The sequence below is a fragment of the Podarcis erhardii genome, assembly GCF_964252035.2.
Source record: "Podarcis erhardii genome assembly, chromosome: 6".
NCBI classification, from domain to species: domain Eukaryota; kingdom Metazoa; phylum Chordata; class Lepidosauria; order Squamata; family Lacertidae; genus Podarcis; species Podarcis erhardii.
The window spans coordinates 77721952-77738802 of NC_138510.1; the positions used below are offsets into that span (position 1 = coordinate 77721952).

Sequence of the window (16851 nt, forward strand, 5' to 3'; positions counted from 1 at the left end):
ATCCAACAGAGTTCATTCAGCTAGGAACATTACACAGTCACTCTTCTCTCAACCTGGTGTCTTCCAGGTGTTTTGGACCACAAGTCCCATTTTCCCTGACTGGGGCTGATGGAAGTTGGATTTCAACAAGAAACGAAGGGCATCAGGTTGGGGAAGGCTGCACACGGTCATTTGGGGAACATGGGAAAGCTGACATTTAAAGGAAAGCGAGAAGTAACATGGTCTCTGCTTCATCAAAAGAAACCTGTAGGCTTTGATCCAGAAACACACAAATCCTCACACGCTGCAGCTAGGGTTGCTGTTCCAATTCAAGCCAGGTCAGGAGAAAGGCACCAACCTGTTGTTTTGGGGAACAAAAGACTGTTGTCCAGAGGACGCCAGGCACTCCTGTCCTCCACTGCCTCCTGCAGCATGGTCAAACTCATGCTGGTAGCTTCGAGAACACTGTCCAACCATCTCATCCTCTGTCGTCCGCTTCTCCTTGTGCCCTCAATCTTTGCCAACATCAGGGTCTTTTCCAGGGAGTATTCTCTTCTCATGAGGTGGCCAAAGTATTGGAGCCTCAGCTTCAGGATCTGTCCTTCCAGTGAGCACTCAGGGCTGATTTCCCTAAGAATGGAGAGGTTTGATCTTCTTGCAGTCCATGGGACTCTCAAGAGTCTCCTCCAGCACCATAATTCAAAAGCATAAATTCTTTGGCGATCAGCCTTCTTTATGGTCCAGCTCTCACTTCCATACATCACTACTGGGAAAACCATAGCTTTGACTATACGGACCTTTGTTGGCAAGGTGATGTCTCTGCTTTTTAAGATGCTGTCTAGGTTTGTCAAGGTTTGTCATTGCTTTTCTCAACGAAAGACTATAGAGACTAAATCCAATTCCCAAACATCTAAATGGCATTGCTGCCAATATTCTCTTACCAGGATTATGTAGGCTGAGCTGCAAAGAACAGTGTCCCCTCACACAGCCATTCCTGGGTGGGCTCACTGTTTTTAGGAAGTTCACTTTACGCATCAAACTCCATTTTGTAGCTACACACCCCTAAGGTATTTACCACAAGCTCAACATAACCATATGCTGCAAAGCTGTTTTGTAATGGCCACATGATTTACACCTGTGCACAACCCCAAAAGTATGAGTGGATTGTGGATACAAAAAACCCCCCAACAACAGCACTTGAGTAAAATGTGAGAATTAGGGTCAAACCAGACATTGGAAGAGATGTAGATTACCGTATTTTTTGCTCTATACGACTCACTTTTTCCCTCCTAAAAAGCAAGGGGAAATGTGTGTGTGTCTTATGGAGTGAATGCAGGCTGCGCAGCTATCCCAGAAGCCAGAACAGCAAGAGGGATTGCTGCTTTCGCTGCGCAGCAATCCCTCTTGCTGTTCTGGCTTCTGAGACTCAGAATTTTTTTCTTCTTGTTTTCCTCCTCCAAAAACTAGGTGCATCTCATGGTCTGGTGCGTCTTATAGAGCGAAAAATACGGTGGTTCCCGTGATGTCTCTTCCTTGTAACACCTGACACAAAATGGCACAGATTAGTAGTAAATGTTGTATTTATTCACATCCTGCCTTTTTCCCTGTCAGGGACTCAAGGTGCCTTACAGCTAAAATAGAAACAGCTTTAAAGTTGTCAGGTTTGGGGTACAGGTTTGCTCTATTTCCCCACTGTGAGGAGAAAGACTTTGGGAAGTTGAAAACAACACAACAAAGCTGAAGCTTTGATTTGGCAAACTGTTACAACTTTAAGCAGCAAATGCAGATCACAGAAGGAAGGAAAGTATCTTCAAGGTCAGGGAAAGAATGACTACTGCCATAGATGATTTCATTTGCCATGTGGTAATTTCTGAGGTGGAGGCTAAGGTGTCATTAATGGGCTGTTCTCCATCCTCTGCCTTGCGACAGGTTGAGCCACCCAGTTCTTCCCTGCTATTTGTTACATTGCTCTCAGAGTCCTACACTACAAGGTTGCAGGACAGAGCCACAAGTACCAAGGCTGACCAGAAACAGGATTATTAAGGTAGGTTGCTGGAATTCTAAACAGTTTCCCCTTGCACCATTGATTTTCATAGATACTGAATTGTACTTAATGGAATGTCTTGACTGAAATGTTTTCAACTGGAGAATAAAGCCAGGCTTTGATATTGAACCCCGATAGGTGGACCCAAACTGGCTTGTTTGGGTTGTATTTTATTCAGAAAGTAAAGTTTGGGATGGAAAGGTGACATAACTGAGTGCTTGTTTAAGGTATTTGTTGTTACTATTAACTGAGGGGTTAAACCAAGATGTTGAGGATCAAATACACTTACTATGAACTTGGTAGCTGAGAAAAGTTAATGCAGAGAATGCAGGTTTATGGTGTATACAGTCCTATGAAGTCATGCCAAGTTAAATGTGAAGATTGATGGGCAATTGGGCATACATTCTGTTAACAGCAAGAAAATGAATATGGAAACATACAGTTCATTGAAGAAAGAGAAATCTTACTGCCTCCACTTCCTACATAAAATTCAATGGCCTTAAGCAGGAATTATCTCCATGTATCTGAAGAATGCAGGCAATTACTTTACTTCAACGAAATTGCTCTTTATTTTCACTCCGAATTGCGCAAGTTCTCGGGTGGTAAATATACACATTTCTTTCTCAATCTGAATTTGCATTTGGATTTCCTTGCACAACATTGCTAGCCTAGTCCAACCAGCTGAAAAAAGAGTGGGTTGTTGCTGTGACCGAGAAACAGGCCCATAGACCTGTTCGGGTGCATTCATTGTGGGCCCCTCCTTCATGCATCTGGAAGAAAGTGGGATCATCCAAAGTATACGTTTCATATTGGGCCTGGAAATGGCCTGTTGAGAGTTCTACCGAGGCAATTCAGGCCAGAAGACATGTAAGATCCCCTGCAAGATGAAGGATCCTACTGAACACCGAAGAGAGATGTGCAAGTTTGCCAATCCTTAGAGCCCAAAGCAAGAGTTGAAGGGAGCTGCTGCCCAAAGCATAACCTCTGAGTTGACCGCTCCCTGTCCCACAGGAGAAGGACTGTGAATAAGATGGGTTGATGTTTAGAGTGATTCTGCAGTGGCTAGTCTATACACTGGGCCTCTCTTCCTGGCTGCCAAGACTCCCTTGACCCCACTTCCTCCAAAGAACTATTACACTAGCTACACTGAATATTCATGCCTACACTTTACTGAAGGTATTTCCTCATGGGGAGGGTCTAAGCAGTAAGTCATGGAGTGTGAGGTCAACCCAAACTCTATCTCTGCACTAGTCTTGGTGTTGTTGGGTGGATGCACATTGCCTCTCCTCTGGAGACATTGAGAGCATAGCAATAGTAGTGGGGTTGTTGTCAGAGATCAAGATCTCCTACCTGAGTGATAGTCTTCCATATCCTAGGGAAAAGGCTGCCTTGATCTCCAATAGAGTCATTGGAATTGGACTCCACACTGTGATAGAGAATAACTTCTCCTCCATCTGCAATATAACTGGCCCTATGTCAAAGGTCCCAGTGCCTTTCCAGCATTGGCTGGCTTGCGTCAAAGTCAGCAAAAGGTCTCATGATAAGCAATATTTCCCATCCCTTCTTCTGGCCTTCCACCTTTGCCTGTGCTGAGATGGCAGGAATTGGAGCCACATATCTGGCCTATACAGTGGTACCTCGGTTCTTGAACGTAATCCATTCTGAAAGACTGTTCGAGTTCCGAAACGTTCGAAAATCGAGGCGCAAAGGGCTGCCTGCAAATTCAATTGAGAAAATTGAAAAACATGCAGCGGAAGCTGTTCAACTTTTGAGGCACGTTTGAAAACGGAAGCATTTGCTTCCGGGTTTTTGCCATTCGGGTTCTGAAACGTTTGTCAACGGAGACGTTCAAGAACTGAGGTACCACTGTACTTGAGATGTAAGAAATGAGTTTTCACTGCTTGGGGTCCATTTTGTGTATGCATTCAATATATTTCACATTTGTTGAATCTTTAATGCAAGGATTCTGGGAAAAAGTAACATGTCCTGTTGTTGTGTGGGATGTGGTTGTGCAAGTGTGATTCAAGGTGCCCATTGTGACATGTCTGGAAAGACCACAGTTCAGTGGCTGAACACACAGGGTGGTACCCAGCTAACTTGCTCCTTCAGCTCAGGGAATTCTGCTTGCGCAACAGGATGTTATGCCTCTCCGCCCCTGCACACACCCCTAAAACAGTTCTGGAGGTTCCCTCAGCCCTCTAGAGCAGATATGGGGATGATGAGGAGCATGAGCAGGGAAGTTCCTTGTGGTGATAGCACATTAGTTGGGTGCCATCCATGCTCTCCATACAGAAGGTTCCAGGTTCAATTCCTGATATCTCCAGTTTAAAAAAGAAACGTTGGAGGGTATAACAGAGTGGTTTGTAAGATTTCACCATTTTTGCCCAGCTTAATCCCTGCTTCCAAGCAGCCACATAACTTACAGCTAGTCTGCTCCCAGTCAGAAATGAAGGATCAAGAAGATTTTCCCCAGAGTCTGTCATTTATTTGGTGACAAGCCAGAGCATGTAAATCTATTGAGTATCTTAAGCAGCATTCCTGTTTACCAGTTTTTCCAGACCAGCTAATTTGAATGCAATGGAGTCAGAGTATCGATGGGTGCACACAGACTAATTTGAGTAGCAAAACACTTTGGAAGAACGTTCGGTTTCATGTTGGACCAACAATTTTGTGCCTGGGACTGAATTTAATTGGAACTGGTTCTGTTAGTTCGCTGCCAAAGCTGTCAGTGAATAGCACAGATTGGATTGGTCGCTGTGTTGTTACAAAATGCCTCCCCCTGTCCATTCGCCAGAGCAACATTTGCAATAATAAAAAGGAGTTGCTGGGCACTTTTAATAATAATAAGTTAATGGATGAATGTTCGTCTAACTGAATAAATGTAAATAAACAAAATGCCCATCTGAAACCTGAGGAGAGTCTCAAGTCTGAGAACTGAATCAGCCATGCAACTACACATATATTGTGTGTGTGTGTGTCATTAGTAGTGTGACAATTAGTGTGGGGAGACAGACTCGCTACCAAAGAGAAACAGAAGCACTAACTCCTGTTTTTAAAGTGCATTTGGTTGCACTATAATTAGAACAGAATCAAGTATATCAGCTTTATGAATCAGATGAAAATGGTTTCAAAAGAGCTCTAACTCAGGGTTTAAACTGGGAATACCGATTACTCACTCACTATATTGCCATGACAGCTCACAGGAGTTGGAATTGCAGGTGTTAGTAGAACTCTTTTACCTAGTAAGTCAGGTGACTCGTGGATATCCAATGAACTTCCTCCTGTCTTCTCTTATATGACCTCTGAGAATTCCTGAGCAATTTTTGATACACTTTTAGGAAACACAACACATGGCCGGCTCTCCTTTGCAGCAAGAATGAAACTAAATATTTATTATTCTTATTTATATTTTTCATTTATGAGAAACATTTCAAACAGAATCATCTTTACATATCATATTTCGACTTCACTCTCCCTCTTTCTGTGGTTTCTTATATTTACTCTATTTTCCTACATATCTCAATTTAAATCTATTTTATATTTTATTTCCATCCATTTCTCTCTTTTTTTAAAAAAAAATTGCACGTTTTTACATTAATCCTGCTAATGCCCTAATTTGTTTACGATGAATTTGAAAATATTCAATAAATGATTTCCATTCCCCCTTAAAGACTTTGTTATCTTGATTTTTTATTTTTCCAGTAAGTTTGGCCATTTCTGCATTTTCCATTAGTTTCTGTAGCCATTCTTCTTTTGACAGGACATCTTCCTCTTTCCATCTTTGGGCAAATACCATTCTTGCAGCAGTGGTTGCATACATAGATAAAATTTTATGGTGCTTAGGTAACTCCAATCCCATAATGCCTAAAAGAAAAGCTTCTGGGGTGGTTTTTTTTTTTTTTTTTTTTTTTACAAAAGCTCTCTTAAAACTCTTTTTCAATTCATTCTGTATCATTTCCCAGTAAGCTTTTATTTTACTACAGGTCCACCACATATGGAAAAAGTTACCTTTATTCTCTTTATATTTCCAACACCTACTCGATTTTAATTTGTACATTTTAGCTAATCTACCAGGTGTTAGATGCCCTCTATATAACATTTTCATATATATATTTTTCTTAAACCATAACATGCTGTAAGCTACAGATAGGTAGCCGTGTTGGTCTGCCATGGTCAAAACAAAATAAAAAAATTCCTTCCAGTAGCACCTTAAAGACCAACTGAGTTAGTTCTAGGTATGAGCTTTCGTGTGCATGCACACTTCTTCAGATACCTTCAGGTCATACCTAGAACTAGCTCATACCTAGAACTAGCTCATACCTAGAACTAACTCAGTTGGTCTTTAAGGTGCTACTGGAAGGAATTTTTTTATGCTGTAAGCTAAATAAACCCAGCCAACAATATACGACTGAAGATGAAAATGTGAATGAACAGTTTGCTACCTAGGTAGCTAAATGAAGAACAGACACAAACATGTTTCATTCCACCAGCTACACCCACAACCTACATTTAAAGAGCATTGCTCTCCCATCCACCAAAGGATCCTGGGAAATCATGGGTGTAGCCAAGGGTGAGGACAAGGAGGGGCAGCTGCCCCCCAATCAATAAAAATACATAGCAAATTGAGGTTCTGCCCCCCTAACAAAAGGCCTGCCCCCTAACAAAAATCCTTGCTACTCCCATGTGTGAAATGTTAAGAATGCTGGGAATTGTAGTGCTCTGAGAGGTAAACCACAATTCCCATGATTCTCTGGGGGAAGCAATGTGCTTTAAATTCCTGGTGGGGTTGTGACTTTCCATCATTCTTTCTACTGCTTCCCCCTACCCTCTTTGGTCGGGTCCAGTTCCAAAGTTTTCTTTCCAGACAGAGAACTATTTCCTCAACTGTTTCCTTATGGCATTAGAGGGTTAATTCTCAAGAGGAATTAACCCCACCTGCTTCCCTTCAGAACAGCACCCCATAATTTGGTAATTACAGATGGGAGTGCCCTTCAGCAATTCAACCTAGCAGTCTAAAGTTTCTTTCGGATTGCCTCGTGGATTTTGCCAGCTAACATGTCCCAAGCAGCTGTTTACAGTATTTAAAGAAAAGAGTTTCAAAGAAGATGTCTGCATATTTCTTACAGACACTAGGTTAATTCCCTAATATTTCAAAGATTCCCCACCTCCCTGTTTTAAGGGAGCACGTGTGACACCCTTATTCTGTGGCAACTACAAGATATAATGCCCTTTGGCATTTAAACCAGAACTATAAACCGCCTCTGTGGTTATAGGTTGCCTTAATAAACTATTGTGTTGATTAGTTCTGTTAGGCTGGCAAGTTCAGTAAAAGTCAACTGTTTCTTAATTCATTGAATATGGGCTTCATATGACTGTGGGGGGAAGATTAGCAACATGGGATTAAATAATAACAATGCATAACTTTAACTATATATACTATTATTTCTGAAACTTAACCAAGATCCATAGAGCTGAACTTATGCACACAGTATGTCATTCTTGGTCTGCTATGCTACTCCATTTCGACGACGAGGCAATTTTGGACAAGCCTGCCTCTTGGGATTTTCAGGTCTTTAAAAGTGGGAGATATATACTAGAGCTCACACATTATCTGGTGAAACTTAGTTTGGGTTAATAAAGTTGGTGAGGTCCAGTGGAAGCCAAAACAGCACTGTACTTTGGGTTTTTGCGGGTTTGAGCAACAGACGACAAAAGATACTGACTCGTTCCTCTTGTCCTTGGGTCTCCTTCTTGTAATACAGAAATACTATTGAGGTTTTCACATACTAAATACACAAGCAAGGTCCAGTTTGAATAGGTAAGGTTTGCTTATCAAAAGTGCTATGTCCATAATAACATTACTTTTACTAATATAATCATAATTAAGCAAATAACTGAATATAACAAAGATGCATACTCTTATTACCATTAACATTTAACTGAATTAAATGTTCTTTGTACATTGGTGTGAGCCATGGTATCTCCACCTTCTTATAAATAGCTTTATTCTCTTTCTTCAGATGGAGAAGTATTATTCCTTCGTGGTCATTTTTTGTGCTGTCTTCCTGCCCAAGGCCCTTGGATTTCCATATAAAGATGTTTCAATAGATTGTTTCTCCATGTTGCCGAATTGTGGAGGAGGACCACAGACATCTACTCCACCGTATGTCGTCTCTGTATCATTTGATAGATATGATCCAGGAAATGAAATACAAGGTACAATGCATAATCTGCTAACGTTGTGGATCAGAGATAGTTAATGAGTAGGAATGGGGGAGAAATGTGATTCAGTTCATTTTAAAAAAGCAAATCTACCAAATGTGTACTTCCAGAACTGCTCTTTCATATATATGTGATTTTATATTATGTTATCTTGCCTTGAGCTTTTAAATTTTGTAATTGGCGTTTTTTTAAAAAATTATACTAGTCATTGACCATAATAAAATGACTTGACTTGCACTTCCAGAACAACGCAAGAACCAAAACAGCCATTAATCAAAATTCACACTTCTCCAAATTTTCTAGTTAAGTAATTGCATCTTTCTGGTTAAGTAACGTGTTGAAAAATCATGTATTAGAGCATATATTAGTGAAAATGCACTATATTAGACAAAAATGTACTGGATTGGAGAATTCCTTAAATAGGAAGGTGCTACAGCTAGATTATTGTACCGTTTTGTTCTTTGAAGTTAGGTTATGTAGCAAAATATATTTCAGGATTCTGTGGTGGAGTCTAGTTTTTTGAATGCTGTAATTCCACAGTGCAGAAAAAACATAGGAGTTACTGAGCAGAGAATCTGAGCTTCTTCCTGGGTATTTAAACTCAAATTTGAAATGGAAATGGAAATAAATGCCGATGCATGTAGTCTTTTCATGAAAGCAGTGTTTCTTTGATGTAATGAACTCACAGAAGACACACTGGAGATGAGAACATATCTGATTCCTGAAGCTATTCAGAGGCGATTGCTATTCACTGCCATGGATGTAAATCATCCTGGCTTTCTAAATGCTGCAATCACTTAGCCAGTAAAGTTTTTGACCGAGACAAACCTGCTCTGCAAAAATGAAAGACCCAAGCGATCAAAGGGGGGAAATTCTGTTGCGTAGTTTAACTCTGTTAAAAGTCATTATATTAAATTTATCTGTTGGTTCCCCCCAGTGACTCTAGAAGGAACGTCGTCTGCTGGATTCACAGCATTTATGGTACAGGCTCGGGAAATTGATGGCAATGTTCCCGTTGGCATGTTTCGCATCAGGGATCCAAATACGCAAGGCTACCCATGTGCCAACATGACGGTATGTGTTCATTTAACATGAGAAATTGCTTTCTTGATGGTGCCAGAGTGGTATTCATTAGCCTCATACCAGAATGTATCATTGCTCTGTTTCTTCCTTTTCTTTAAAAATACGGAAGATGTACTGTATTTTTCCGTGTATTGGATGAGGTTTTTTTGACTCAAAAATCATGTCAAAAAACTGGGGTAGTCCAATTCACGGATAGTGGCATGGGGGGCAGGGAGAAGTGGGGCACCGCCAGCCATTTGGTTGGCTGGAGCGTGGCTTCCCCGATGGCACAGCGAGCGGGGAGCGATCTGGGGGGTGTTTCCTGCCCACAGCTGATTGGGCGGACAGGCTGAACAACTTTGGGCCATCTCCCCTTATTTTCTTAAAACTGAGTCCCCCCAAATAGGGGGGGTCTTATACATGGAGGCGTCCTATAGATGGGAAAATACCGTATCCGTCTTCCTCCTTTTTCATAACCAAACTATTTGTGATAGGCAAGGTAATTTTCCGCCGGGGCATCTGCCAAGGACACAAGTGTTTATAGAGCTGGGATAAATTTGCTACTCAAAATTTTTCTGTGTGGATTTTAACGGCAAATATTCTTGAAAACTGAATATCCAGCACATATTTGATATTTAATGGTGGCATTGTGCATACATTGGTTTTGATGGTATCTGGTAGCTGAAATGTGATAGCAGTCAATGTTTGCTGGCACCTGACATTTAGTGGTCAGTACCTGGTGCTATCCTACAGGTGGCTTGCAATTAAGGAACATTCTGGAAACACCTTCTTAAATACATAAAAACTCACGGCCAAAATTTTATGAAACTTTGAGTTAATATCAACACTAGAAGCCGAATTGCAAAGTATGAAAATCAATTTCATGTTTTCAGATTTAAATGCTGTCGAAAGGTCATTCAACTGTAAGAGTAGCCTAGGCTGTAATCCTGTACCAGTGTTTTCCTGGGAGTAAGTCCCATTGAACTTAATGGGACCTACTTTTGAATAGACATGGATAGGACTGCACTTTTAGAACCCAATTCTACACACATCGGCTCAGAAAAAAGTCCTGTTGAGTTCAGTGGGGTTACTCCCAATCTCGGGTAAGTAGCTATAGGACTGCAGCCTTAATTAGTGATCTCGTTTCAACTATAGCATGAGGAACAATTTACCTCAAATATTGTTTTTGAGCTGTGTTTGTTTGTTTTTGTTTTTACTTGTGTGTCTTGATTCTGTTTCATTTACCTTCTCCTTTCAGAATTCAGCAGTAAGTCACACGAGTCCCAGCGTAAAACACAAAGTCACAACTACTTGGGTTGCTCCTCAGGGTACGAATAAGATTCGCCTTATGTAAGTTGTGGATTTCTTGCTATGTAATATTTATCGAGGCACTTTAGTTCTTTAAAAAAGGAACAAAACATATCAAGGTTGCATGTGGTCATATATTTGGAAATCACAAATGTTTATGCAGGCAGGTGCACGACCTTCGTGGTAGTGGCACCTTCCTTGTGGAATGCCTTCCCTTTAGATGTCAAGGAGATAAAGAACTACATAACTTTTAGAAGACATCTGAAGGCGGCCCTGTATCAGGAAGTTTTTAATGTTTGATTATTATTATTATTATTATTATTATTATTATTATTATTATTATTTTATTTATACCCTGCCCATCTGGCTGGGTTTCCCCAGCCACTCTGGGCAGCTCCCAACAAAATATTTAAAATAGAATCAAACATTAAAAACTTCCCTAAAGGAAGGGCTGCCTTCAGATGTCTTCTAAAAGTTAGATAGTTGTTTATTTTCTTGACATCTGATGGGAGGGTGTTCCACAGGGCAGGCGCCACTACAGAGAAGGCCCTCTGCCTGTAACCTCACATCTCGCAGTGAGGGAACCGCCAGAAAGCCCTCGGTGCTGGACCTCAGTCTAATACATAGTGATGTATTACTATGTTTTTATATATGCTGTAACCCGCCCAGAGTAGCTGGGGAAATAGATAATTCTGGACTGAAAAGTATAATGCAAATTCCCCTGTGAAAAAATCTTATGTATAATATATATGATATTATAGAGCTCATTAGAGAAAAGTCTCCACACTAGAAATAGTGATGATTTCTTGGTGTTTTTTCTCCCCTCTCAGGGCTACTTTTCTTCAAGATTATGATACCTATTGGGTTGGCGTTCATAGCAAAACACTCTCACCCAGATTTTCAGAAGTGGCTAATATTTCCAAACCCATCAATGATTCCAAACCCATCAACGCTTCCAAACCCATCAGTGATTCCAAACCCATCAATGTTTCAATGGCAGCCAATAGCTCAGACCTAGCCAATGATTCTGTGGCATCAACGATTTCTGATATTACTGATGATTCTGAGGAGTACGATGATGATTTTGATTTCAACACCCTCCTTGGTGACACTGAGGCAGTTTATGACAATGAGATACCTGTTGATTCTGAGGCGACGCCGGACTCCAGAATAAAAAATGCCACAGAAAAGAGCAGGAGGAAGGTATTTGTGAAATACTTATTACAAACCAAAGGTGGGGCGTAATTCAGCTGAACAGAACAAGTGCATGTTTTTCAAACACTTGATCATGAATGTTGTGAATATGACCCACCATTATGTTCCTTTAGCAGCATGGTTGTATCTTCTGTATGGCTGCTTCTTGCCACATCACTCCAGTAACTTAAGAAATGGAGGAGACCCTTTAGAAGGGTAAATGTAAGCCTACAAAAGTTGCACTTGCCAGACCAATATGCAAACTAAAACACAGTATTCTTCTAAAGTTCTCATTTCTCTGATGCAGAATGCAAGCAGAAATTTGTACGTAATTGAAAAGTGCACATGAGAATGTTTATCAGTCTGCTTGCAGAAATCAAAACTGTATATGTTAGGAGAAAAACACAGGAAAATGAAATCAAATGTGCACACAAGCTTTTCCCCCTTAATTGCAAATGTATGTGGAAAGGTGGCAAACCAAATTTAAGATTTAGAAAAAGATAAACTAAAAATGATGGGATTTGTGCGTCCTCACCACCGAGGTGCCACAATACACAGTACCCCCATGAAGGAGTATGTGGATTTATGAATGGGATAAAAAACACCTCGGATTGATCAATCGATCAATCGATCAATCAATCAATCAATCAATCAATCAATCAACCAACCAACCAACCAATCAATAATGGAGCATATAACAGGAATGCTATCTTCACTGGCATCCCTGTGGTGATGGTATTCCTACTCCAGTAGCCAGCAGTTAGCTAGTGATTGCAGTACTAGTTTGTTTCCCATTGGTGGGCGATTGTCCGGGTTGGCAAATGGCTGGCGATGCATGAAGAACCATCAGTTGATGCTGCAGATTTCAAATGCTGCTAAAATGAAGGGCTAATAACATGGTGGAATTGTTGTAAGCAGATCCACCCTTACAGAACCACCAGGTATTCCTTCACAACTTTGCAACATTTTATTAGGTACAGTCCCTATTTTACAAAGCGGTATCTCTTTTCTTTTCAGTCCGTTCTGACTGTGAATGTCAACTGTGGCGAGGTAAGAACCTTTTTAAAAAAAGATTCCTCAGTGTTTCCCTCACTGTTAAGATCTTTTTAATTGCGTGCTTATATATTTACTGTGTCTGTAAGCTCACCCATAATATAAAGTTCTCTGTGTGGTTTACCCTAAATAAGTATAAACACAATGGGAATACAAGGTAAAATAAAATCTTACCGTTTAATGAAAAGCAACAAGAAAACAAAACTCTCCACAACCCCAAAGTTGAAGCACAAATTTAAAAACTGAGAGATCCAGCTATGTAAGTTATTTAAAACATTTGGATAAACAGAAAGGGCTAAAAAGGGTGGCACAAGGCGAAACTCTCTGGGAAGACTATTCCATAACTGGGGTACGCCCATCAGGTGTGCAGTAGCACAACTGGACACCTTCATCTGCCCCAGCTGCAACAAAACTTGTCGCTCCCGCATTGGTCTATACAGCCACATCAGGAGCTGCAACCATCCAACAGCTTGACCTCACTCCCAAAGGCACACTCCTTCATCCTCCTTTGTCTCTGGAGACAGACAGATGCCAACCAGTACCATTTCATAAAACAGAACAGCATGCACCTGGGTTGCACTCCTGAAATGTTTAGAACGGCCCACTCTGCTTGAGTTAATCGACTCTTTTCTTTACCTGGTGTGAACAAGTTCACCCAGTTATACTGGGAAAGAGACATATTTGTACTTGGCAGAAGGCTATAATGCAGTTTGACTGGTTAAGTAAAGTGAGTGGGCTGAGAACACTGCTTCATTTCACTGCTGTGAGCGCTATAGTACTTGAAATGCATAAGGAAGGAACCAAGTCCCTTTTAATATTACTCCTGGGCCGGCCCTACCATTAGGCAAAATGAGACAAATGCCTCAGGCAACAGATACTGAAGTGGGGAGTAGCACTCCCCTAGACTAGTCTGTGGGAGGCTACAAAGAGAGAAGTGGGGTGTTTCATTGCGTAAACAAGAGTCTGCTGCATAACTGGAAGAGCAGATGTGGCGTTTGCCCGTTCGTTTAGAAAATGTCTGTACAGGGGGGAGAAAAAGGGTTAAAATGTAGACCAATAGGAAAGCCGGAGGCGGAGCCTGCCTGTTTATAAAAGGGCTTAGCCCAATGTTTGAGTGATTAGTTGGTTGGTTTTAGTGGGTGGGTTGGTTGGGAAAGGCAGTTGGAAAAGCAGTTGGCAGGCAGTTGGCAATAGAGAGACAGTGCAGTGGGTTCTTGTGTGAGGGGAGGTAGAAGAGATAAAGACAGGACAAAATAAGACTAAGAAGGTAAAGAGTAACAACATTTGGAATGCAGTTAAAGATTGTTTGTGTCTGCAATAAACTACACTCTTCTTTGTTAACTTGAGAACCTGACTAAGATTTACTGGGGAGGACCTGGTTGGTGGCAGCGGATTAGTGGTGTATGGGTCAATAGTCTGTGAGAAGACCGAGGGTTCCTTACGAATGCCACAGCAGCGTTGTATAGAACCCAAAGTTCTTTAAAAAACAAAACAAAACTTGAACAATCTTATTTTTTCTCAGGCTGGAGCAGTACAGTCAAGCAGTGGTGGTTGTGTCAAGGTAAGCATTATTTCCTTAAAAGGTCCTTATTCCCCTACAGGACACGACAATTATATACACATTTGTCTTAAAATTTTAAAGAATCCTTCTGCACATAAACGCTGCAGACAGGTTTTTTATTCGGGTAAGTTTGAAGTGTCAGGCTCATTCTTCTGCATAAAATTATCCAGTCCTTATTAGTGTGTCTTCTGTCTGCGTTCCTGGTGTATCTGCATCAGTACAGCTGGACGCCTTCAACTGCCCTAGATGCAATGAAACATGTCTCTCCCATATTGTTCTCTACAGCTGTAACCCTCCAACAGTTTGACTTTACCCCCAAAAGCACACTCCTCCATTTTCTCCCTTTTTCTCTCTTCCTGTTTTGACCCAAATAACAGAGAGAGGAATTTTCACTTCTTTCATTTTTTGTTCTTGGTGCCTGCCCAAACAGATCACTTGCCAAAGATTCCACAGAGGCTTTTTAACTCTTCTTCCATGTCTTAAAAATTAAATCAACCTGTGCTACATTCGAGCGCAGTCAAAGGGTCCACTGAAATGAATTTCAGAGCAGCTCTGTTTATAATGAAATAATTCTTTTTTCCTTTTTTTATCTTTAAATATTAAAGGTTTGGGTTGCATTTATTCCCTCGTCATAATCCCTTATTTATTCCCTCATCATAATCTTAAATTCCTGATTAATTTTCAGAGTACACAAGGATCATCGCAGAGCAGTGGCAGTGAAGCCAAGGTAATTGCTGTTCTTTCCTTGCCATTAATTTTTTGTTTCTTCTCAGGACTTGATAGAGCCAAACTACATGTTACACCTCACTACAAACTACACAGTAGCCACAAGTAATGTTAGTCCCATCACAGCTGTTCCAATCCAAGCAGTCCTTGGGAGGGGACAATTTTATGAAGGAGAAGTGTTGTGTTGCTTCTCCTAACATCATTGGTGCTGCTCGTGCATGGAGGTTTTTTGCACAATCCACATGAAATAAATTCTCATCAAAATGCCTTCCCCATAGTATTTCCCCATTTAAACCAGATTTGCCGTTTCTGCAGGGAATCTGATAAGTCAACAGAAAAAGTACAGTGGAAACAGCAAATCAAAATTAAACGCTGGGCGTAGGGGTGGGGAATTGTGGAATTGCACTTTGATGAGGTCGACGCCATGTGGACACTGGGAGAAACTTGCATACATGAGCAACAGTAAGTCCACAAAAGTGCATCTGTTGGGAGCTTCCACACAGCCAGTGAATGCTTCAAAGTTTTGTATACAGTGGTACCTCTAGTTACGAACTTACCGTATTTTTCGCTCTATAAGATGCACCAGACCATAAGACGCACCTATTTTTTGGAGGAGGAAAAAAGAACAAAAATATTTTGAATCTCAGAAGCCAGAACAGCAAGAGGGATTGCTGCGTCTTATGGAGCGAATGCAGGCTGCGCAGCAATCCCTCTTGCTGTTCTGGCTTCTGGGATAGCTGCGCAGACTGCATTCGCTCCATAAGACGCACACACATTTCCCCTTACTTTTTAGGAGGGAAAAAGTGCGTCTTATAGAGCGAAAAATACGGTAATTCGTTCCAGAGGTCCATTCTTAACCTGAAACTGTTCTTAACCTGAGGTACCACTTTAGCTAATGGGACCTCCTGCTGCTGCCATGCCGCCGCCACGCAATTTCTGTTCTCACCCTGAGGTAAAGTTCTCAACTCGAGGTAACTCTTCCAGGTTAGCAGAGTTTGTAACCTGAAGTGTTTGTAACTCAAGGTACCACTGTACTGTGCAGTAGGCTGCAGTCCCCCCCCCCCCCAAAAAAAATCAGGCTCAGAAATGACTGGCATAATTTTTTCTTTCCAGGTCATAGTGGTCAAAGAAGGAAGCAGCAGTGGAAGTGGCTGCGGTGGGGTAAGTAAACACTCTGTCCTCTTGATTCTAGAATTTTGTCCCAGTGTAAATGTTGCATAACACAAGTTGTGCTCGAGGATTCGGTGAACTGTGTTACTGCAAAATAAGAGATTATCCCATTCCATAGCTGCCCCTCTCCAGTGCCGGATTTATGTAAAAGCTGAACAAGCTATTAGGGCCCCACTCTCTTGGGGACCCCTTAAAAAATTAAAGGAAAAAAACTTGGATGTACATTTCCAAAATATAAGATAAAAAACAAATAAAATAAAACCTACATACAGCAGCAGTGTTTTGTGTTGTGTATGGACCTATTAGGTCCATAAATTACCACATAGCATATATTCAACACAGAAAACAGTGACAATTTGTTGTTGACAAAGGACAACTGGACATATAAAGGGCCCTATTGCCTTCAGTAGCTGAGGGCCTCATCAAACCTAAATCCGGCCCTGCCCCTCTCTGTGTGATTTGATCTATCCAGTTTGATCTATCCATCTGAATGATATAGTCACAATTGTACCATATCCATGTGCACTGACGT

At 41.1% G+C, this 16851-nt stretch overlaps 1 protein-coding gene across 44 annotated transcripts in view; it reads left to right on the top strand.

Moving 5' to 3' along the window:
• The first annotated feature begins 1863 nt into the window (after positions 1 to 1863).
• LOC309343778 (uncharacterized protein) overlaps positions 1864 to 16851 on the top strand; it is a 134181-nt gene continuing 119193 nt past the window's right edge. For all 44 annotated transcript variants that reach the window (XR_014157400.1, XM_081865725.1, XM_081865706.1 and 41 more), the window contains exons 1-9: positions 1864 to 2023; positions 8044 to 8239; positions 9183 to 9319; positions 10566 to 10657; positions 11446 to 11818; positions 12827 to 12859; positions 14385 to 14423; positions 15109 to 15150; positions 16263 to 16310. Coding sequence is in view for 43 of the 44 variants with exons in the window: in XM_081865725.1 (XP_081721851.1) it covers positions 8044 to 8239; positions 9183 to 9319; positions 10566 to 10657; positions 11446 to 11818; positions 12827 to 12859; positions 14385 to 14423; positions 15109 to 15150; positions 16263 to 16310 (960 nt within the window). In the remaining variant the exon portion in view is untranslated. The remainder of the gene's footprint in view (positions 2024 to 8043; positions 8240 to 9182; positions 9320 to 10565; positions 10658 to 11445; positions 11819 to 12826; positions 12860 to 14384; positions 14424 to 15108; positions 15151 to 16262; positions 16311 to 16851) is intronic.